The sequence below is a fragment of the Bactrocera neohumeralis genome, chromosome 4, assembly GCF_024586455.1.
Source record: "Bactrocera neohumeralis isolate Rockhampton chromosome 4, APGP_CSIRO_Bneo_wtdbg2-racon-allhic-juicebox.fasta_v2, whole genome shotgun sequence".
NCBI classification, from domain to species: domain Eukaryota; kingdom Metazoa; phylum Arthropoda; class Insecta; order Diptera; family Tephritidae; genus Bactrocera; species Bactrocera neohumeralis.
In genome coordinates, this window is record NC_065921.1 from 48,020,425 (window position 1) to 48,045,008 (window position 24,584).

Consider the following 24,584-nt stretch of genomic DNA (forward strand, 5'->3'; position numbering starts at 1 on the left):
AGGTTCTATTGAGCGTATTGTGTGAAAGATTAAAGCTCACCGTCAACAAACTGTTTGGATCTTATCAGTGTGACCAGATATTCACCATGTGGCAAATCTTGGAAAAAACCCGTGAAAAGAGAATCGACACTCACCAACTCTTCGTCGATTTCAAAACTGCCTTTGACAGCAGGAAAAGGAGCTGTCTTTATGCCGCGATCCCCGTAAAACTAATACGGCTGTGTAAACTGACGTTGAGCAACACCAAAAGCACCGTCAGGATCGTTCGATACCAAATGAAGTTTCAGACAAGGAGACTCTCTTCCGTGCGACTTCTTCAACCTACTTCTGGAGAAAATAATTCGAGCAGCAGAACTAAACCGAGAAGGCACAATCTTCAATGAGAGCGTACAGCTGCTGGCGTATGCCGATGATATTAATATCATTGGCCCTAACCACGCCGTTAGTTCTGCTTTGTCCAGACTGGATTTAGAAGCGAAGCAAATGGGTCTGGTGGTGAACGAGACAGACAGTCGTTGCACTCTCGACTAGGCAACCACGTCACTGTTGACAGCCATAACTTCGAAGTTGTAGATAATTTCGTCTATCTTGGAACCAGCATCAACACCAAATTGAACGCAGAATATTTCTTGCCAACAGATGCTACTTCGGACTAAGTAGGCAATTAAGTCACTCATTATTCCCGTCCTGCTATATGGTGCAGAGGCATGGACGATGACAACATCAGATGAGTCGATGTTGCGAGTTTTCGAGAGAAAAGTTCTGCGCGTTGGCCACGGCGAATATCGCATTCGATGGAACGACGAGCTGTATGATTAATACGACGACATTGAAAGAATTCAGCGAATTAGCGGCTACGCTGCTAGGTCATGTCGCCCGAATGGCTTCGCTTGGAATCACCAATTGGCGTCACCTTGCGAAAAGAAGAAACGACTTGCGAGCTGTTGTTAACTCGGCTATAACCGAGTAAACGGTTTCTACGCCAGTAAAGAAGAAGAAGAGAAATACAACGACTTTTGGGATTTCTATCTTCCGAAACATTACGCAAGAAAAAGAGCAAAACAAATAATTGAAGACTTTATGAAGTAATCTTGATACAAAAACTCAATAATAGTAATAATACAATAATGTGATTATCAGTTTTGCAATTCTGTTACTGTAAGGGCTTTTAGTCTTTAAAGCTAGAAGATTGCATAGCTGTCGAACTAAAGATTCTTTTGGGTGTACCTAGGCCAGTCTTCACCAATGTTTCACTTGGGAAAATGTAATTGTAGCGAAAACTTAATCAATAAAATCGTAATGAATGGGTAGCTAGTTATAAGCTGTTACTCAAGGATCTTTTGTTGTCCCAAAGACTTAAATTTATTTTAAACAGCGAGAAGCGAGAGTTTTGTGTGCAGACACAACATTTACAATCTATCAATAAGACAATAAGTAAATTAGTTCAAAAATAATATTATAACATAAATAGTTGAACTCCAGTGAGAACAGCTATTATATTCAAAATTCTATAATTAAAAGTTTATTTACAATATTTACAAAGTTTAATCTCTAAATGGTAAATCTAAAACGTGATTTCTTTTAAGCCTTCGAGTTGTATCGCTATTATCCAGTAGAGTTATTGCCAGAACATTTTCATGACCATGTAGCTTTTCAACATACCTTGTGCTTATACTTTTTATTTCTTCTTTAACATATTTAATATTTAAATCTTTGTGTATTTGATCATTAGCCACAAACCAAGGGGCGTCAACAATAAGTCTAAGAGTGATGGACTGATATCGTTGAAGGATTTCAATATTTGATTGGCTTGCAGTACCCCATAACTGGATACCATAGGTCCACATAGGCTTCAAGATAGCCTTATAAAGTCGAACTTTGTTCTCCAAACTAAGCTGTGATTTTCGCCCAAGAAGCCAATTCATTTTTTTTGTTTTAATATTGAGCTTCTTTCTCAAGCTTTTAATGTGGCTTTCCCAAGTTACTCTTCGATTTATATCGAGTCCGAGATAATTTGCGGAATCACTATGTCGAATTTATGTATTATTCAAAAATACAGGCGGACAGTCTCCTCTTCTCAGAGCAAATGTGACGTGTTTCGATCTCTCAGCATTAACCTTTATTTTCCATTTCTTAAGCCATCGCTCAATTTCTATTATTTCATTTTGAATAACTTCAGTTACTTCCACCGCAGTAGTTTTGGATGCAATTATAGCTGTATCATCAGCGTAAGTGGCTACTTGAACATCACCAACAACAGGAAGATCAGCAGTGAATATTGTGTAAAGGATAGGTCCCAGAACACTGCCCTGTGGGTCACCAGCACGGATACTGTACAGTTTTGACGTTTCTCCTTCCATTTGAACATAAAAGTGGCGATTGTCTAAATATGATTTCAATAAGAGAAAATATGGAGCAGGAGGTAGTTTTTTCAGTTTATATAACAAGCCTGGATGCCAGACTCGGTCAAATGCTTGTTGTATATCAAGAAATACTGCCGCAGAATACAGCTTTTCCTCTAAACTATTTGTAATTATATTCACTATACGATGACATTGCTCTGGAGTCCCATGACCTCTCCTAAACCCAAACTGATGTTCCGGTATTATATTGCATTTATCCAAAACTGGTAACAATCTACTCATAAGTATTCTTTCGAAGACTTTAGAGAATGTCACCAGCAAGCTAATAGGACGGTAGGACGACAAAATATTTTCGGGTTTGTTTGGTTTTGGAATCATTATAACCTCCGCACATTTCCATTGTGTAGGAAAGTGGTGTAACTTCAAAATTGCATTATAAATTAGTGATAAAAATATAATACTCTTTTGAGTGAGCATTTTCGTAACTCTTCCGTCAATTTTATCGTAGCCTGGTGCCTTTTTTGGTTCAGTTTGGCGAATTCCTTTCCTGGGAGGCTATACTTTAATAGCAGACACAACTTCCGATAGAAATATTTTGTTGCGTATAACGTCTTTTCAAAAACTATTCAAATAATGAGATCTAATAGGGGAGGAAAGAATTAGACAAACATATGTATGTATATGCGAAAAACGGCAAAGCCGGTGAATTTTCCTACTATGAATAATAACGAAGTTTCTGCCTGGATTCTAATATTTTTGTAGAATACAATTAAAGAACTCCAATCGAAGTTATTTGGAGATAGTTTTGGGCCGTTACAATAAAAACACTTCATCAAATATAATTTCGGCATAAACTGTAATGAGTGTTCACATTTCCATTGTGTAGGAAAGTGGTGTAACCTCAAAATTGCATTATAAATTAGTGATAAAAATATAATACTCTTTTGAGTGAGCATTTTCGTAACTCTTCCGTCAATTTTATCGTAGCCTGGTGCCTTTTTTTGGTTCAGTTTGGCGAATTCTTCTTTATTTTACGAATTGGAAGACACATTTGACAAGGTACATCCAGGAACTGTATTATTTCAGTATCTTCAGGTGCAAGGTTTGAATTTGGTTGAAACGTTGAGTATAAGTGTTGTGCAAATGCTTCAACCTTATCTATGGCAGTTTTACACCAATCTCCGTTATAATTACGTATGGTAAAATTTCGCTTTGTAGGTCGCTTTAAATATTTGGTAGCTCTCCAAAGGCTGTATTCGTAGTCCTTCGCGTTAGGTTCCAGACTTTTAAGAAACTCTGCAGTTGCTTCATTTCTTATTTCATGTAAGCGTTTTTTAAGTTGGTTTGATGCTGTATTGTATCTTGTTTTATATAATGGACACCTACTTGTTTGCCAAATTTTCCGAAGCTTTCGCTTGTTACTTATAAGGTTCCTAAGCTCAGCTTTTATAAAAACAGTATTCGCTACCATAGTTTTGGCTGGTGCAGTACTCCTCATACCTCCTTCATGAATGATGTTTGTAAATGTTTCCACAGCCGTATCCACTTCTAAATCAGTTTTGAGAGAAATATTTGTATTTAGTTTGGCATCTCTCCAATCTTGAAATAGCAAAATATTTGTCCCAGGTGTGACAATTTTATATTTATTTGAGAGTGCTGGAAGAGCAGCGCCATAAGTAATTATAATAGGCGAATAGTCTGAGCTTAGGTCAAAGTTGTCAGAAATATCCAGATGATGTCGTGATACTCCAAAATAAACTGCAAAATCCAAAATATCTGGTATTTTACGGGGGTCTGATGGCCAATACGTTGGTTTCCCCGTAGATATTGTTGAAAAATTGTTGGTATTTATACATTTATACAACTCTCTTCCCTTGGGATTTGCCAATCTTGATCCCCACCAAGGATGCTTGGCATTATAATCACCGTCAGCAATAAACTTACAGCCAAGTTTTCTAAAAAAGTTTCAATAGTCTTGTTCTTTGAAACAAAATCGTGGTGGAAAATACACTGAGCACACATTAATATTAAATGACATGCATTTAACATTAATGCAAGCGGCCTGTATAGCGTTTTTATTTATTATTTCCACGATATTATATTTAAGCCCGCTTTTTATTAATATCGCAGAGCCACCATGAGCTCTATTATCTGGATGATTTGCAACAATTAGATCATATCCATGAATTTTAAAGTGTGACCTATTTGTAAAATGAGTTTCTGATATCAAAAATATATCAATGTAATTAGATTTGAGGAAAATTTTTACTTCTTCTGTGTGGTTGGAAAGCCCATTCGCATTCCATATAGCAATTCGAATATCTACTTGCATATTTTTGATATTAACAGAGATATCATATTGAGGAGATTGTTTATTAATTCAAATTGTTTTGCTAATAAAGCCTCGATTTTTTCGAATGGATCCTCGTTACTTAAATTTCTATTTTCGCGTAGTATCTGTGCATAAGTTGGGCAGCTACTCCTATTGTTAAAATCATTTGTCCCGTAAGAAGTGGAAACATTATGCTCCTGAGGAGCTTTACTTGATTGCTGACTAAAGAAACGACTATTAGGTTTCTGCTTTGCAACTAATTCTTGATAAATTTTGCAGCCCTTATAGCTAGCAGCATGATCTTGTAAGCAATTAACACATTTGGCAGGTAAATCCTTGTCTTTCTGACACTCTGTGGTTGGATGGCACATAGAACATTTAACGCATCTAAATGTCTTTGTACAATACATCTTGGTATGTCCATATTCCTGACATCGAAAGCATTGTACTATATCAGTTACTTTCCTGGGAGGCTCTACTTTAATAGCAGACACAACTTCCGATAGAAATATTTTGTTGCGTATAACGTCTTTTCAAAAACTATTCTAATAATGAGATCTAATAGGGGAGGAAAGAATTAGACATACATATGTATGTATATGCGAAAAACGGCAAAGCCGGTGAATTTTCCTACTATGAATAATGACACGAGGTTTCTGCCTGGATTCTAATATTTTTGTAGAATACAATTAAAGAACTCCAATCGAATTATTTGGAGATTGTTTTGGGCCGTTACAATAAAAACACTTCATCAAATATAATTTCGGCATAAACTGTAATGAGTGTTTATTATAATAAACTAACAATTGATACAATTATTTGTTAATGGCAAATATAATGAAATTTCAATATCGAAACTGAATATTGATATTTTTGCTTTGAGACTTATTTATACACATGTCAAAGTCAAACCAATGTTAAAGGGTGGCCTTTTGAAGATTGGTCTGTTGCAACAGAATATTACATTAAACATTCCAGGCAAAAAGGGTGCTTCAAAAATGTTTTCGGTGACCTTTGAAGATCAATCTTCACCACCGAAAAGCTATCGATGCCGTTTAAATCTTACATTGTCCTTTCCAATGGTTTGAGTGACCGTTGGCATAGGTATTTTTTCAGCACTTGCCGTTTTACTCAAATTTTTTTTTTTAATCTTCGACATCTGATTTTTTAGGAGGATGGATATTTTTAATTATTCATTGTTTTTACATTTAACTAAACTGCGATAGACTGAAATGGGATGCTAAAAATTAGAGAATTAAATTATACTATCAACATTTTCGTTAGCCGAAATTAATTTCAAATATTTCTTCGGCTTTGCAAGCAATTAAAATGACAATGTTTAAATCTGCAGGATTGTCAATACACTTATAACATTGAGATCGAGGAAGCGAAATTATAAACATATTATTTTTCACACATTTTTCTTGGCATTCATACATTAAAAAAGTATTAAAATAAAACACAACAAAATTAGCGCTCACCGTAAAGAAGCAACACATAGAGCAAAAAACACGAACAGCAGCAGCGGCCGGAATCGAAAACAAATCACAACAGAAGACGAGATCCATGACATGGCTGAGGGCACTTTTGGAGGCATTTCTTATTTTGAAACAATCGACCTGACAGTAATGCGCGTTCCGCTAACAAGAAATATCTGGCAATTGTTCCACTATTTTATTTACGAAATTCTCAGGCGGCGGAAATCATTACAACCGATAATAAATTAATCACAAATTACATTTAAATGTGAGCAAGTGAAATCAACCAACACGAGCGACGCTTCGAAGAGAAGAGAAGCCAAGAGATTTATCGTCAAAAAAGTTGATCTTTTTCCAATGAGTATTGTAATGTATTTTCCGAACCGACGCGTGCCTTATGAACGCTGAAATATGAATGCGAAAAGCGTGCCAAAACAAGTGGCTAACGCTAACCCGCAGCTTGCGACCTAGCACGCTACGTACGCGCGTTCAAATTTTACTGAAGTGGTAAGCTAAGCGCCACGGCGTTATTTCCGAACACTTTATCGCAGCGTAGAGCGCAGGCTGACGCGCTGCTCGCGTAAGCGTAATGATAATGACATTAACGCTGACGCGTATGATGTTTGTTATTATCTGTTAGATCTGACAGCACCGTGTACTGTTTTGCGCGGTAGGCGCATCATTAGATATCATAGCTTTTATGCTATTTTGCATTGAGAGAATTATTTCGTAAACAAGAGCTGTCAACCAAACTTTGTCGCTACACATGTAATTTTATTGCTTACCAAAACGATGATGTATGATGCATCTACATACTATAAGTATATAAAATTTGTTAGCGGTAGGATAAAATTAAAGTAAAATTGTTAGTTATTCTGAGAATATGCATGCCCAAAGAACCTATAAAAGGCAGACAAAATGGAGTAAACGGCATTTTCAGTTCCAGAATCTGATAAAAAAATGTACATATGTATGTTGCTGAAAAATCAAAAGTAAAAACCATTAAGTTCATTTTATATGTTCGAAGTTGTAATGGGAGTGGCGGATTCCCTTTTAACATTCGATTCTTTTTTGTTTGACAAGTGACAATTGAGAGATTTAGTTTTTTTACGAAACAACGAAATTCTTATACGATATTGTGCTATAAATTATATTTCACACCTGCTTTTGTACTATGTAAATTTTTTTACGCTCTCTAAGTATGTGAGCGTATTTTTTCACTCACCGTGTCCTCGTTTTTCATTATTTTTCATTATACCCTGAACAGGGTATATTAAGTTTGTCACGAAGTTTGTAACACCCAGAAGGAATCGTCGGAGACCCAATAAAGTATATATATAAATGGTCAGTATGTCGAGCTGAGTCGATTTAGCCATGTCCGTCTGTCTGTCTGTCCGTCTGTCTGTATATATACGAACTAGTCTCTCAGTTTTTAAGATATCTTTTTGAAATTTTGCAAACGTCATTTTCTCTTCAAAAAGCTGCTCATTTGTCGGAACAGCCGATATCGGGCCACTATACATATAGCTGCCATACAAACTGAACGATCGGAATCAAGTTCTTGTATGGACAATTTTCACATTTGACAAGATATATTCACGAATTTGGTATATGTTATTTTTTAAGGCAACAGTGTAATCTATAAAAAATTGTTTAGAACGGATTACTATAGCATATAGCTTCCATACAAACTGAACATATAGTTACTAACAGAAATGCACCTGTGAAGGGTATTTAGCTTCGGTGCAACCGAAGTTAACGTTTTTTCTTGTTAACACCTTCTATATTTAACATTGAATATTAATTCCGCGGAATGAAGTTGTAAATAAATACAGGATATTAAATTAAATTTACTATATAATTTACATTGTGTATTCAATAAGACTCTGCGGGAAAATTCAACGGGAATCATAAACATAGAATTTTTGGCATATCATTTAGGTAGAAGTAAAAAATTCTAATGAGTAAATAAATTTAGTCGTAAAATTACACAATTATCGAAAACAGGAAAAAGAAAAAACGTGTTGGCCATTCCTTAAATGGTGTTAGGAAATCTGATGATCTCAGTGGACACCGAAGGTGGGATAAATTCTTTCAGACTAAATACTGCGGCTGGCCGGAAAAACGTAAAAGTTGACAGTTTCCTGAAGGTTTTTAAAGTTTTAAAGGAGTTTAAAGGAGTTGAAATTCAATTCAAAAAGTCTATATTTCGCCTAAAAGTATGCAATGCGCTAACTATATGATTTGAAAGTAGTTTACATTTGGCGATTTAATATGAAACAGTTAGAAATTAGATGTGAATTAGCAGAAACCGAAAAATTCGTAGTATGTATATTTGTTTTTTACACAATTAATAATTCAGTAAGTCAATTTATATTTTATAAAATGTTAATTTTAAAGTAAAAGTTATATTTCCTTTTTGCAAAATATGTCTTTGTATTTGAATTTTTTGCTTTTACTAAAAATAAAATATGTACATGTGTATACTATTTGGCTAGTAAAATTCAACTAACTAACATGTGGGTTCTATTATTTTCAGTTTAGACTCAAAATAAATTAACAATTCATTTTGTTTGATTACTCATTTCAAAACTAAAATTACTTCTGCACTAAGCATTTACAGCAGGGTTCTCATTTACTACTCCGTAGCAGCAAAATTTCTAAAATTATTGCTATGCTATCGCTACCGCTCTCACTTTGTCGGGAGCCGCAGCATAGCCTTAGCATAACAATGTAAAGTATGTGCTCTACTCTGCTCCGAGTTTTGTTAGGTAAAAAACTATAGCTGGAGCGGGAGCAAAAAATTAAATTCTGCGCTATGCTCTGGCGTAGCGGTAACAAAAAATTGGGAGCGGTAGCACAGCAGAGCAAATGAAAATTTTCATCTGCTACAGCTCCCGAATGTGTTTGTTGTTTTTTTTTTCTTTTTTGCTATTTTCTGGCATAATATTTGAATTAATTGAATAATTCAAACAAAAAAATGTTATGCAAATCATTTTGGCACTTGTTGCATAAAGTGACTTTATAAATCTAAAATCAAATATTTTAAGAAATATATTAATAAAGTGAATTAGATAATAATTAAATAAATTATAAATTTTTTTTTATTATGTAAAATATTTACCAATTTTATATTACCAAAAACATCATCTATTCCAAATGTATTACAATACTAAATTACTATGAATTTTCGAAATTAATTTTAACTATGTACATATACTTTCCCCCTTTTTATATACATTAAGAGTGTTTTTTTTTTTTTTTTGAACTATTAATTTTTTTCAGTCCCGTCACGAAATTTCCTTGGAAATACCCTAAAAAAAATTCCCTGAAAATTTTAGCCCTTAATATTTACATTAAGAACTGGACCGAGGCTTGTAAAAATTTTCCATAGAAAATACACTACAATCCTGATTTTTATCTTTAAATTCCTACAGATCAGAGGTATTTTATGGCATTTTTATATGTGCGGAAGAAATTGCGGGAATATAGCGCGGGAATTCCCGCAATTGTTTTATTGAAGGAAACATGAATGACGGGAATTCTCGCAATTTACGCGAATGTGTTAATCCATTGCACTGTGTATTTGCAGTTCTATTCTACCATTCCCAATATTTAGCAATTTTATAATTTTTTAGGAAGAATCAGTTTGAAATTGTACGCATATACATACTTCAATGTATATTGCAAAGAATCGAAAAGATTTCTGTATATCTAAAATTATAATAAACCTTTTTATCAACACTCCAATTATTCCGCTATATCTTTATGTTAGATATCCCGTTTGGTTTGTTATGAATGCATTTGCGTCCTTGACCAATAATCTAGCAAAGTATCCGCAGTGCCTTGACGATGAAAATTTCAATGCCATTTTTTGTTGTGATATTAAATATATCGGACGGGTTCGTCTTAAAAGAAAACTACCTGGTTAAGGAGCAAAATCAGTATAACCCATATACTAAGCATGTTTGGATATGAAAATTTTTACTTATTTCTTTCTATTTTTGAATTACTAAAATTTTCTAATGATTTTTACATAAATTTTGAACAAATGCTTATGATTTGAAATATAATTTTTGTATTTATGAGCTGTATTGAATTTTAGCATAAAGAGATAAAATGTATCCTATGTCCTTACCCTGCTTCTAAACTACCTCCCCACCAATTTTAAGCCAAATCGGTTCAGCCGTTCTTGAGTTATAAACGACTTTCTTTTATATACCAACTTGTACCATACTTGTAAATGCCAGAAAATAGCAAAAAAAAAGAAAAAAAAACAACAAACACATTCGGGAGCTGTAGCACATGAAAATTTTCATTTGCTCTGCTGTGCTACCGCTCCCAATTTTTTGCTACCGCTACGCCAGAGCATAGCGCAGAATTTAATTTTTTGCTCCCGCTCCAGCTATAGTTTTCTACCTAACAAAACTCGGAGCAGAGTAGAGCACATACTTTACATTGTTATGCTAAGGCTATGCTGCGGCTCCCGACAAAGTGAGAGCGGTAGCAAGAGTAAAATGAAATGCTACGAGAGTAGCGTAGTTTTTCAAACGCTGATTTACAGACATAACATATAGTATATTCAAAATAATTTCGTAGTTGGGGAAAATGTATGTATTTAAAGAGTAAAAATAACTCGAACAAGCATTTTTCACTTTCGAAACTAATATTTTTTGCATGAAAGAAAAATGTTGCCAAGTTAAATGCATGTGTGACAGTAGTGAAATATGTTGTTATCTGATTTTATGTGTAATTTAATAACGAATTTTTACTTAAAATAATCAATGTGGAAGTTATCATCAATCTTTTGTGAAAACGCTAAATGCGCGTTGTTCGTAATTTAGAACATTAATTTCCTGAGTAATTATATGTTTTATCTATTTCTTCGAGCTCTTTAAGCAAGCATTTGCTTTTTAACATTTTCAGTAAGCCATAACATTTTCTTCTGAGAACTAGTATTATCTTGTGATAATTCAAAGGTTATATTAACCGTCCTAAATGTTTACACTTCCTTCTGTTTTTACTCCTTAAACTCTAGTTTGTTTTGTTTTAAGCGCTTTCCTAGGAAACTAAACCACATTAGTATCGACACTTGTTGATTTCGCATATCAATTATCGTCAGTTGCTTTTAATTTTTCATTTGTTTCAGCTTGCTTTTGTCTTTCAAATGCACGCACATCGGCCAAAGTCATGCCATACCACTCGTCAATCCATGTAAATGCTTGTCTATGACCCAACAACAGAACGTCGCGTATGCTACGTTGTATAAAATCTTCTACCTTGGTTTGTAAACCCCAAACTTCGAAGGAAGCATTTACCAGTTTGTAGGAACACATAATGGGATCATCCATGCTTCTCCAACCCTCGATGAGAGGACCGCGACCTAGTTAGTATTTGTACAATAAAAAATTAATATACGAATAAATTTAGTAATATTACACCTGTTTTCTCAGATTTGAAAAATTTGGGATCCTCCTCTTTTTTATAAAGATTCTGATTGGAAAGCTCATCAAATGCAATGTCTACTTCCTCCAATAAGCGTGTCTGTAATTCCTCTTCGCTAAGTCCCAGACACTATAAAAGCATGTTTAAGAAATGGATGTAAATATACATATAAATTTATTTTGAACATATTTACGTTTTCTGAGCACCCATTATTATTCTCGTATCTAGTTTTGATTGTTATGCTTAATTTGGGCACGAAGGAGCACTATAAATATAAAAAACAGGTTATTTTTTGACTAAAATGCTTGTGGAAAATAATGTGTTTGCACTTACGGTATATTCTACAATTTGCGTCAAAGAATACAGCCGGTACACGTATATGAAAAGAACAAAGGCGTTTAATTCAAATTATAGTACAAGAGAGAGGTGTGGTTAATTCTAATTATTCATAATTATGAGGGTGGAATGGACAAGGGCACAACATCACACTTCAAGATGAATTCAAATTTTTGCATAAATTTTAATTAAGAAATTAACATAAAAAACTAAAAAAAAAAAAAACAAGTAAGAAAGATCTAAGTTCGGGTACAACTGAACAATTTCTACTCGTGCAACTTGGAGCAAAACGCCACCCAGAGGATCGAAATCTAAGCAATTTTATATATATGTACATATTAGGGTGTTTTTTTTTAACTATTTTAATTTTTTTAATCCCCACATGAAGTTTCCTTGGAAATACCAAAAAAAAAAACCTGAAAATTTGGGCCCTTGAGTCGTAATGGGCACTTTTGTAGAGTGTTCAATTCTGTGAAAAATGTATCTAAAGTCAAAGCTATGCCATAAAATGCCTCTGAGCTATAGAAATTTAAAGACAAAAAATCACGATTTTCGTGTATTTTCAAGGGAAAATTTTTACATGCCTTGGTCCAGTCCTTAAGGGGCACTTTCAAAACAAAAAATTTTTATATTTGCTTTTTCGATAGCTTATATTTCCATAAATATCCTGGGAAATCGGGAAGGTCGTATCTTGAATAGTTTTTGGATGGCAGCGTTCTAAAGAGCTACCGCTCGGAGGTGCAAACATATATAAGTGAAATTTTAAACGCATTTTTATCGAAACGACATTTTTCAAAATTGCTGGCGTCATAGCTAAACGACAAATTGACCGATCGACTTCAAATTAAAACTGAGTATTTTTGAATACATTTACTATACAATGACCTACGATATTTTTGATTGGTTGAAAATTGTCAATTTGGCATTAAAAAAACGGCAATTTTTTACCTAAAAAAAAACGATTTTTTTTTTCAAAACTACGCCATTTTGATAATTTTTAATATTTTACAAAGATCGTAGGTCATTGTATAGGAAATATCTTTAAGTTTAATAAACTTTTCAATTTTTTTTGTTTCAGCTACTCATACGGCCGGAATCATGCCAGCAGTTGGGGCACTTTTTCTTTGGCACCTCCGAAGTACGTAATTTTTCAACATTTTTGTAGAAAAAGAATTTTTAAATATAGCTGAAAATATAATTTATTACGTTCAAAGAAATTCGAAATATTCAATCGCATACTTTCTCTTAAAAAAATTCACGAAAATTGCCTAATTTTTCATGCGTTACACTGGTATAGCCCCTTAATGTTAATATAATATTAAGGGCTCAAATTTTCAGGGAATTTTTTTTAGGGTATGTTCAAGGAAATTTCATGACGGAATTGAAAAAAATTAATAGTTAAAAAAAAACACCCTAATACATATACTTATATAACTCATATACTGACCAACAAATTCGGCATAAGATTTGTTAGAAAAACGAAAATCATTATATGTAGTATATGGAGTTGGAGTAGTATTGACCTGTTTTAATCTATTAACTATTATCATGACACATACTAAAACAATATTCCCTGAGTTTCATTAAGGTACCTCAATCACAAATATATGGAGCAAAGTCAACCGGTTGGTCCCAATGTTACAATAGAAACCGATAGTTGAAGGAAAGAGGCCGAAATGGTTTGGGGAAAAAGGTTTCAAGACCGGACAATGCTCTTGTAGAACACAAGGAGGTGATTTAGTAACCGATGCCCAGAATATACTAAAATTATGGAGGGAACACTTCTCCAGCCTGCTGAATGGCAGTGAAAGCACAACGCCAGGAGAAGGCGAACCCGATTCCCCAATTGAAGACGATGGAACAGACGTTCCATTGCCCGACCATGAAGAAGTTCGAATAGCAATTATCCGAAGAACAACAAAGCATCGTGGGCCGATGGATTGGCGCCCGAGCTATTCAAACACGGCGGTGAAGAACTGATAAGGACCATGCTTCTTTGTAAAGTATGGTCGGACGAAAGTATGCCCAACGATTGGAATTTAAGTGTGCGCTGCCCAATTCACAAAAAGTGAGACCCCACAATTTGCGCCAACTGCCGTGGGATATCTCTCCTCAACATCGCGTATAAGGTTCTATTGAGCCTATTGTGTGAAAGATTAAAGCTCACCGTCAACAAACTGTTTGGACCTTATCAGTGTAGCTTTAGACCTGGCAAATCAACAACTAACCAGATATTCACCATGCGCCAAATCTTGGAAAAACCCCGTAAAAAGAGAATGGACAAGCACCACCTCTTCGTCGGTTTCAAAGCTGCTTTTGACAGCATGTAAAGGAGCTGTCTTTATGCCGCGATGTGTGGATTTGGTATCGCCGCAAAACTAATACGCCTGTGTAAACTGACGTTGAGCAATACCAAAAGATCAGGAAGGATGTCTTCCAGCCGTTCGATACCAAACGAGGTTTCAGACAAGGAGACTCCCTATCGTGGAGAAAATAATTCGAGCTGCAGAACTTAATCGAATAGGTACAATCTCTATAAGAGTGAACAGCTGTTGGCGTTTGCCGATGATATGATATCATTGGCCTCAACACCCGCACCGTTAATTCTGCTTTCTCCAGATTGCATAAGGAAGGAAAGCAAATGATTCTGGCAGTGAATTAGGGAAAGACGAAATATCTCCTGTCATCAAACAAACAGTCGTTGCACTCGTGACTAGGCTCCCACGTCACTGTTGTCATAACTTCAAAGTTTTAGATAATTTCGTTTATCTTGGAACCAGCATTAACAGCAACAACAATGTCAGCCTCGAAATCGAACGCAGAATAACTCTTGCCAACAGGTGCTACTTTGGACTGAGTAGGCAATTGAGAAGTAAAGTCCTCTCTCGACGAACAAAAACCAAACTCTTTAAGCCACTCATTATTCCCGTCCTGCTGTATGGTGCAGAGGCATGGACAATGACAATGAGTTGACGTTGTGAGTTTTCGATAGAAAAGTTCTGCGCAAGATTTATGGTCCTTTGCACGTTGGCCACGGTAAATATCGCATTCAATGGAACGATGAGCTGTATGAGATATACGACGACAAGTTATGGCACTTTTTAAGTTTCTACGAACTTCGTACTTTTTTTTGTACTAAGGAACCCGCTTACCAAGTTTCATCAAGATATCTCAATTTTTACTCAAGTTTCAGCTCACCCTGATATCAACTTTTCTCGTCATCCTGATTAATTATATATATGTACATAACGCCATATCTATCTCGCTTAGTTTTAGGTGATACATACAACCGTTAGGTGAAAAAACTATTATGTTCTGTACCAACAGGTTTCCAGAGTATAAAAAAAGACTGGATTTTGATCGATTAGTTTGTATGGCAGCTATGTACTAAAGTGTTCGGATGTGGACGGTTCCTGCAAATTAACATCTTCTGGGGGACAAAAGGACGTGTTCATAATTTTATATTGATATTTTAATAATTAAGGAGCTAGTTCGTGTGTACCCGACAGACGGACATAGCTAAATCGACTCAGCCCGTTAGGCACATCATTTATTGTGTCTTCGACGTTTATTTCCATGTCTTACAAACTTCGTGGCAAACTGAATAGACCATTTTCAGGGATAATTACGAAAACGAAGTTGAAATGTAATTAGGTGTAATATCGACTACATTTTATTAGTTGAATAAAACAATAAAGGAATCATGTAAAAATTTATAAATACTATGCAAAATAGTTTTCATAAAATATAATACAGTTCCGAAAATAATTCTAACAAAATTGGTTTGAAAACCCACATATTTTGATGCTGAAGAGTTTGTATTAATCAGTACAGTATAATTTATTTTATTATTTTAGATATCAATCTAATACCAGAATTTTGTACTGTGATACTGGCACAAGTCTCTAAATTAGAGATTTTAAATTAGAGACAATTTTTGTGACTTGAGACGATTTTGCAACTAAATTCGTAATAGTCACAAAAATCTCTAAATTGTGAACGAACAGGTCTGATCAGCTATTTTTGTTTTCTTCAAAATGTCTTAAATAGTGACTAGAGACTGCTTACAAATTACGCTATTTATAAGACGACCAAAATCTCTAATACTAATTACATATAGGACATCACATTAATGATAAACGCTATACCAATTTTACGAACTACTCTAAACGTAAGGTTTTCATATTTACAACAAAAACATACATATATACATAGCACATTATGTACCCCTTTAGACTCACTTTTATTGAAACATTTTCGAAAATCAAACTGAAAAATAAGAAAAAACTTTAACTTCGGTTGCACCGAAGCTAAATACCCTTCACAGGTGCATTTCTGTTAGTAACTATGTGTTCAGTTTGTATGGAAGCTATAGCATATATAGTAATCCGTTCTGAATAAGTTTTTTTAGAGATTACATTGTTGCCTTAAAAAATAATAATAATATTCTTGTCAAATGTGAAAGTTGTCCATACAAGAACTTGATTCCGATCGTTCAGTTTGTATGGCAGCTATATGCTATAGTTAACCGATCTGAACAATTTCTTCGGAGATTACATTGTTGCCTTAGAAAATAATATATACCAAATTTCGTGAATATATCTTGTCAAATGTGAAAGTTTTCCATACAAGCATTTGATTCCGATCGTTCAGTTTGTATGGCAGCTATATGTTATAGTGGTCCGATATCGGCCGTTCCGACAAATTAGCGTTTGCAAAATTTTAAAAAAAATTCGTATATATACAGACAGACAGACGGACAGACAGACGGACATGGCTAAATCGGCTCAGCTCGACATACTGATCATTTATATATATACTTTATAGGGTCTCCGACGATTCCTTCTGGGTGTTACAAATTTCGTGACAAACTTAATATACCCTGTTCAGGGTAGAATTATCATTCAAGTTATCATTGGCAATCACATACATAGAATGTGTTTAGTTGTTTATTGTCAGCTGAATTGTTAAGGGGCCAACGAGCAACTGATATACTTACAGCTGTTGGCAGCTAATTAGAAATTCTCCGTTTTTGTAAGGTGCTGATGAGTATAATGGTCAAATGTTTTGATATACCCTTATTTACATTCCTAAAAGCCTTATATTGTTTATGTTACTTTATTTACTACCAAATTCAGCTCAGTTTTGTAGTTGTGCAGTTGAAGTTCTGTTAATTTTTTCCCAAATAGTAAATTTAAGTTTATTAACGAGGAAAAGTTGCAGCTGTACACCTACCCTTCGCGGCTGCAAAGAAATTTCGAACAAGGTCAAATGCTAAAAAAAATTGTTTTGAATGTCCTTAAGCATATACAGAATTTTAAAACTTTTTCAATATTGCTCATAAAGAAAAAAACCGAAAAACTTCAACAGAAATACTCCGCAGAATTGCTACTATCTCCCGAAGAGACAAAAAAAAAGAGTTCACCGACATTTTACGTGAAATTCAAGAGGAATATAATGCTTAAATATCCAAGAATACAATTTCCCAGTGTTTGGTCGAATTTGGACTTCACGGTAGGTCAGCACGCAGGAAACCACTTCTCACTAAAATTCAAAGTAAACAACGCGTAGACTTTTCCTACTCTTATTGATCTTGGACAACAAATTAATGCCAGTATGTTGTTTGGAGCGATCTAACCAAAATTAATCACATTTATCCTGATGGTCGAAGGTATGTTCACCGACCAATCTGTCAAGAATTTGATCCTCGCTATGTTTCACGCGTAGTGAAATATGATATATCTACATATATGTAAACCAATTACGTGTCACCTTTTGTCCGGGCTAAACTTCTAATATTCTGCACCGATTTTAGAAAAATTTATCCCGCTTTTTCCATTTTAATCCAACTTAAAAGATAGGTTAGTCTACATATAAATATTTTTAAAACTCAAAACAATTAAAAAAATATATTTCTAAACCAAAGCATGTGTACAAAACAAAAAACAAACAATTTTCAGTTAAATGCCGAGAAGTAAATCAAACTTCTCAGCCTTACAAAAAATTTAAGATTTAAACAGCAACGATAAACTTTTCGGTGGTAGTTGTGGGTGAACCGTTTCATCATCAAAAGTTCATCGGAAATATTCTTGAGACATTTTAAATGGAAAGTTTAATGTAGAAATAGTCCTGTGCCAGCAGACCAGTCCTAAGAAGGCTACAGTTTGTTGTTGGCTTAAGTTTCGAAATGTCTATAAATAAACCTCAATGTCAAAAATATAAACTTTCGGTTTCGATTTTAAAAATTCATTATTTCTACATTTTAAACCTCAATTAAAATCCCTTTGATTATTTTTCTGGCAATAACGCGTTCGTATTTATTTGTAAATAATATTATACAATGGTATTTAATGTCTACCATAGGTCACATAACATGCGTCTGGATGTATTAGTATGTATTCAAACAGTTATTTTAAGTAAGTACGTAAAGAAGTAGTTATTTTAGGAGTTTATTTATATCCTGAATTGGTTACCACACCTAATTGGCTTTTTAATCTAAATTAAATTGTGGGCATAACGTTCAATTAAAATGGAAAAAGTTGAATGCCGTACACACTTTTGCAGCACTACAGAATGAGGGGATGTTGTAGAAATAAGGACTTTTTGTGGGTATATAATAACTTGTTGGAAAGTGAAAGCTTTTATAGGTGCACGACAATAGGCTAGTGCTAATGGCGTTCATTAATAACATTGGTAGACACATAATTTGTGACATGAAAATTCTTAGGTGTTTCTAATGCAGTTTGATACCCTGAAGTCATATCTGTGAACAGAATTTTTGATTGATTGCGGCTTTGATTTTACAATACATAAAATTTCATCATATTGCATCATCTTTTATTTTCAAACGATCTGGGATTTATCCGGTTTAGACCGGTTCTGCCTGCTTTTTATCACGAACGGTGTTCGAATCGGTTACGTTTTATATGTTTGGATAGTTTTTAAGATCATATTATTTTACGTTTAAGATTTTTAGGTACAATGCCTAGGCAGTGCGTAAATAGTGCCAACAGTTTTTGTTATGTGTGCGGAGAACTAACCTTTAAATCGCAAAAACGTCATTTTACTCCGCTTGTGCTAAAAGCTTACGAACTGTATTTTGGGGTTAAAGTTGGGAACCAAGACAAAGCATGGGCCCCTCATATCTGTTGTAAAACTACTGTAACATTGTTAACAGATTGGTTAAAAGGTTCAAATCGTAAAATGCCCTTTGCAGTGCCAATGGTTTGGAGAGAACCTAAAGAACATGTTACAGACTGTTATTTTTGCCTCACGAATATTAAAGGTAATGGACCGAAATCCTAACATACGGTTAACTACAACTTCCTATTCTAAAAGCACCCGATTCTTGGAGTCTCGATGAAGAACTAGAATCGATTAGCTCTTCAAGTGATGTTACAGAAACCGCAAAGGAAATGACAAGCGATCCTTTATTTGATTTACCAGGATGTTCAACAGTGCCGCATCTAATTTCACAGGGTGAACTTAATGACTTAGTTCGAAATTTAAGCTTTTCAAAATCGCAGTTCGAACTTCTAGACTAAAAGGTTGGAACACTCTCCTCAAAGTGATGTAAATATTACGTTTTACAGAAAAAGGCAGAAAGACCTCACAAATTGCACTAAGACAGAAACATGATCTACGTGATTGGCGTCTATTCATTGATTCCTCTAAACTTAGTATAAAGGCGGTATTGGTTCATAACGGTAACAAATATCCTCCTGTGCTCTTATCTCATGCCGTTCATATGTAAAAAAGGTATTACTACCCCCTTTGCATATGAAATTGGATTTAATGAAGACTTTTGTTAAGGCAATGGACAGAAATGAAAGAGGGTAAAGGGGTAAGAGAGTAAATTGCTCAATGAAACTGAAATACTATCCTGGATGGCCTTGTTAAAAATTTTCTTGGAAATGTGAAAACTGACAATTACAAAGACTGCCTATTACTGCCTATAAAAAATGGCTTGCAACATCTCCAAGGAGATCTACAATAAGGAGATCAGGCTTGCCAAGACAAAAAGTTTCAGGAAATTCTGTGACAGCGTCTCCTCGACCCCGGAGGCAGCTCGGCTGCATAAGGCGTTGTCGAGAGGTAAGACGGACACAGTATTATCCCTAAAGAGACAGGATGGGAGCTATACGACTAGCGCGGAGGAGAGGGCAGAGACACTCCTACAGGCGCACTTCCCGGAGACGATTCAAGCCGACCTAACTCCAGCATCGGACAAACGTAGGCCGGACCGCTCAGACTGGCTGTCTGCAAAGAATTTGTTCACTGTGGACTCAGTCAGATGGGCACTGGTTTCTTTTTCAAACTATAAGTCACCGGGAGTGGACGGCGTCTTCCCGGCCCTCTTGCAGCAATGGCGAGAGGCAGATTTGAAAACACTCTCTGTGACATTGTTCAAAGGGGCTTAAACCTGGCGAAAGGATGGTGCAACACGGTAGGGCTAAACATCAACCCAGCAAAAACTACCGTGGTCCCATTCACTAGTCGGAGATCTCTTCCGGGCCTGAGGTCCCTAACAATAGGGGGCACAGAGGTGGAAATGTCGAAAGAGATCAAATTCCTTGGCCTCACTTTAGACTCGTCACTACGGTGGAGTAGGCATTTGGACTTAACGCTGTCCAAAGCAACGAGAGCACTTATGGTATGCAGACGCCTGGCCGGCAGATCATGGGGTTGCAAGCCAGGAATCATTAGATGGCTGTATACCATGATAGTAAGGCCTATTATTACCTATGGAGCGGTGGCTTGGGCCACCAAAGCAGCTCAGTCTTCGGTGATCCAGAGACTGTCAAAGCTGCAAAGACTTGCCTGTGTCTGTGCTTCGGGGGCAATGCGCAGATGTCCCACTGTGGCACTGGAAGTCATACTGGAGCTCACACCGCTGCACCAGGTGATAAGACAAGCAGCAAACCACACCATGCTGCTAATGTCAGCAGAAGGCTACGGTAGAGGAAAGTTAATGTCCTCCAGACAGATGGACGCACTAGCGGAAAGCACACCGCTGGTCCTCCTCCCAAAGGACGACACAACGAAGAAAATAAACTTCAAAAGGAATTTCCAAGTTACTCTCGGCAGCAAGACGGAGTGGAGCGATTCCACGCTGGAAAAACTGCTGGAAGACAATACCATCCAGTGGTACACCGATGGCTCAAAAACACCGGAAGGTATTGGGGCAGGTATTGCGGGACCGCGTACTAAGCTGTCCATACCAATGGGTTGCTTCCCAAGTATCTTCCAGGCTGAAGTTTTTGCCATAGGTCAGTGCGCTGAAGTCAACGTCAGCCGCAACTATCGCAACCAGCGTATAGCTATTCTCAGTGATAGGCAAGCGGCACTAAAGGCGATTTCATCATATGAGATCAAATCGCTTTTAGTCGAGGAATGCATAGAGAGGCTAAACCGCCTGTCCTTGTGCAACCGGGTGCACCTAATTTGGGTGCCAGGGCACAAAGGAATAGAAGGTAACGAGAAGGCCGACGAACTGGCCCGCGCTGCGGCAGCGTCCAAGGTGATGGGACCAGAACCATACATAGCGGTAGGATCCCACACTTTTAAGGAGCTGTTCCTCACGGAGGAAAGAACGGACAGAGAACGGCATTGGCAACAGGCATCAGGCATGCGCCACGCCAAACTGCTACTAGGGGGGTACAGTCTCTCCAGGTTCAAGGAACTTATTCACCTCCCCCGTGAAAAATTCCGTCTCCTCGTCGCAATTTACACAGGGCACTGCAGGCTCAGGAAGCACTTGTCCAACATGGGCATAGTCTCCTGTGCTAACTGCCGGTTCTGCGACCTGGAACAGGAAACACCAGCACACGTAATCCAGGATTGCACAGCAATCTGTGGAAAAAGGCTTAAGGCTCTGGATTCCATTTTTATCAGCAGGGATCACATCACCTCAGTAGCGCCCGGCAAACTCCTAGACCTATTCAGGCTGCTGGGACTCTGGGAAGACATGTGATATCGTAGAGGGCACAATAGACCCTAGGTCGCGGTGCATTACCTCATAACATTTATCTATCTATCATCTCCCTTAAAATTATATTTCTGTCTGGGGAGCGGTATCACCAAGACATTTCTGCTGTGGAGAAACGGTACGAAGGCAAGTGGAGTTCCAGTTTGCTTGCCGATTACTGCTGGTCATTGTTAAAGGATACTCAAAAAACAAACTATCGCCGAAAGACATCCACATTAACATTTTAAGGTAATCTTTGGTTAATAAAACAATATAACAATAATATATTTATCGCTATTTTTTTTTTTTTTAAATTCTAATAGCAAAAAAAACTATAGGTGATAGAAGAAATCTGTACTTATTTCATGTCGCAAGATCATCAATCAATCAATCAGTGTAATAAGCGTGTCAATAAGCCAAAAAGTTTTGAAATAGGAGCATAATGAACACATTTTAATTAAAATGTTACAATAGTGGAAGGTACTTTAAAAATTAATGCAAAACATATGAAAGACATGAGCCTGAATGACCATGAGTGATGGCAGACTTTAATAATTATGTATCATTACCTGTTATTGTGAAAGGGTAGTAATTCCAGGACTTTTCTATGACGTAAAATACACGCGGACAGACGGCTTGTATCCAATATGGTAAACGACTGTGAATAGAACAGAAACACATAAATTAAAACAACTAATTCACTTATAATTTAATACTATTGAATAGAGTACTGTTTACAAACTCTAACCACACACTAAACTCCATCACCTTGATAGATATATGCGTTTTTCTGTATAATGTCCCTTGCCATGCACGGGATCTTCGAATTCATAACTCTCCACAACTTCAACTCCTTCACCATCACCAGATTGTTCCAAGCTGTGGCGAGCAATCATATACAGCTGTCCAATGCGATACTACAGAAGATTCAAAATGCCATTGCATTAAAGAATTTTAGGTACTACAAAAATTCAAGTTATTTTTTACCTCTTCCACTGTGAGCGGCATGCAAATGCGGTATTCCTTGCATAAGACCATTTTCTCACTCACAGTTGTATATTGATTACCTGCTTATTGATCAATGTGCTTTAAACTTTTAGTTAAAAAATGTATATGCTTCCTGTTTTCAGGATAATTTGGTTGATCAATAGCTTTTCAGACTAGGAAGAATATCCGTATTCTCTCATTTACAATTGCACAGTGCTTTTTTATAACCAACGTCAAACAGCTGTTTGGTTTGCAAGTGCTTGAATCAAGTCAATCAAGCAACTTTACAATCGGTTATGGGGCATCTCGACAGGATAGAATTTATAGAATACTAACTGTCAAAAGTATTGCTATTGCCATTGCCAAATCTGTATGTGGGCATTTGCTAGCATACTATAATCATTTGCGAAAAGGCGTAGGTTAGGTAGGTTCGAGCTGATGTAGGGCATGCTTTGAGCTCTTGAAAAATTTATTTTATCATTTGCGAAATGCCGTCGGGTAGGTAGGTTCGCATGTTTTGAGCTCTTGAATTGTTTAAAGGGTAAATGTTCAGGAGAGCGGCTTTTCCGAAAACGTGCACCAATTTTCACGGGAAATGTCTTAAAATTCGTGTTTTTAATTCCAAATTACGAATATATATGGCGCGTTATGTATTTTTCTGTTTTTTTGCAATAAAAACAATAAAAAATATAACGATTTCGCACGATATTTACGCTATAAATGGCATCACTGTTCGAAATTCAATTGAGCACTAGTGATACAAACAGTGATCGGGTTCGAAATATCGATACTCTCGATATTCGAGACTAAAGAAGAATAGATAAAATTGAGAGACACGTAATAGAAATAAAATAATAACTGGAAAAACAAATAGAAATTAAAATATTGATATTCTCAATATTCCGGTCTGAACGAGAATTGATAAAAACGAGAAATACATAATAGAAAAGCGAGCGCTCGAAAAATATAACCCTGGTCGGTCCAACACCCCGGCGTTCATAATTCTTCTGTGTCCAACTTCTTCTTCTTTCTGCAATAATAATGAATTATAAATTTTCCAATTACATATTTCTCATTTTTACCAATTCTCGATCAGACTCGAATATTAATGCCCGGTTTCACAGTCCATACTTAAGTTGTGCCTAAATAAAATCTTAGCTAAGTATTGTTGCAAACTGAGTGGTCGTTTGCGTTTCACAGTCAATGCTCAATTTCTATAAAATTTTATTATGATATATGGCAACGTTATGGGCAACATATGTTTTACAAATGTCATTCATAAAAATATGTTTGAAATATTTAAATTATAACAGACAATACATAAATTTGCGAGGAAAATTATATCAAAAATTGATGAAAACAACAAAAGAACCCCAACTTTCATCACTAGCGAGTCGGAGCACCTATGGGAACTGAAGCAAAAGTATAAGCTGTTATTGAGTGCAAACGAACGGACACTTGCCCTACGCTACGAAAGATGTCGCTGAAAATTCAAAGCAAATTCAAAACAAAAATCAGCTGTTATTTAAGCACTGCTTAAGTCTCCCCTTTTCAGTACTTAAGCATTACATAAGTATGAACTGTAAAACAATATTTTCCTGTTTTATCTTAAGTACAACATAAGTATGGACTGTGAAACCGGGCCTAAGAATTTCTATAATTCGAAAACGATCAGT

At 35.9% G+C, this 24,584-nt stretch overlaps 2 protein-coding genes across 4 annotated transcripts in view; both read right to left on the reverse strand.

The window, feature by feature from the left end:
• The window catches only part of LOC126754542 (protein singed wings 2), a 50,036-nt gene extending 41,521 nt beyond the window's left edge, over nucleotides 1-8,515 (reverse strand). The window contains exon 1 of one of the 3 annotated variants that reach the window (XM_050466622.1): nucleotides 6,177-8,515. In XM_050466622.1, the coding sequence (XP_050322579.1) occupies nucleotides 6,177-6,292 (116 nt within the window). In that variant the 5' untranslated portion in view covers nucleotides 6,293-8,515. The remainder of the gene's footprint in view (nucleotides 1-6,176) is intronic. The other 2 variants (XM_050466619.1, XM_050466620.1) reach the window with 2 other exon arrangements.
• A 2,171-nt stretch (nucleotides 8,516-10,686) lies between these two features.
• On the reverse strand, nucleotides 10,687-23,150 carry LOC126754662 (cytoplasmic phosphatidylinositol transfer protein 1). Its single transcript, XM_050466789.1, has 7 exons — nucleotides 22,909-23,150; nucleotides 22,690-22,838; nucleotides 22,491-22,579; nucleotides 11,952-11,959; nucleotides 11,812-11,883; nucleotides 11,615-11,747; nucleotides 10,687-11,556 (listed from the first exon to the last, which is right to left on the reverse strand). Exons 1-7 carry the CDS (start codon nucleotides 22,957-22,959, stop codon nucleotides 11,282-11,284), a joined length of 777 nt encoding a protein of 258 aa, XP_050322746.1. The 5' UTR covers nucleotides 22,960-23,150; the 3' UTR covers nucleotides 10,687-11,281.
• Nucleotides 23,151-24,584: the final 1,434 nt, after the last annotated feature.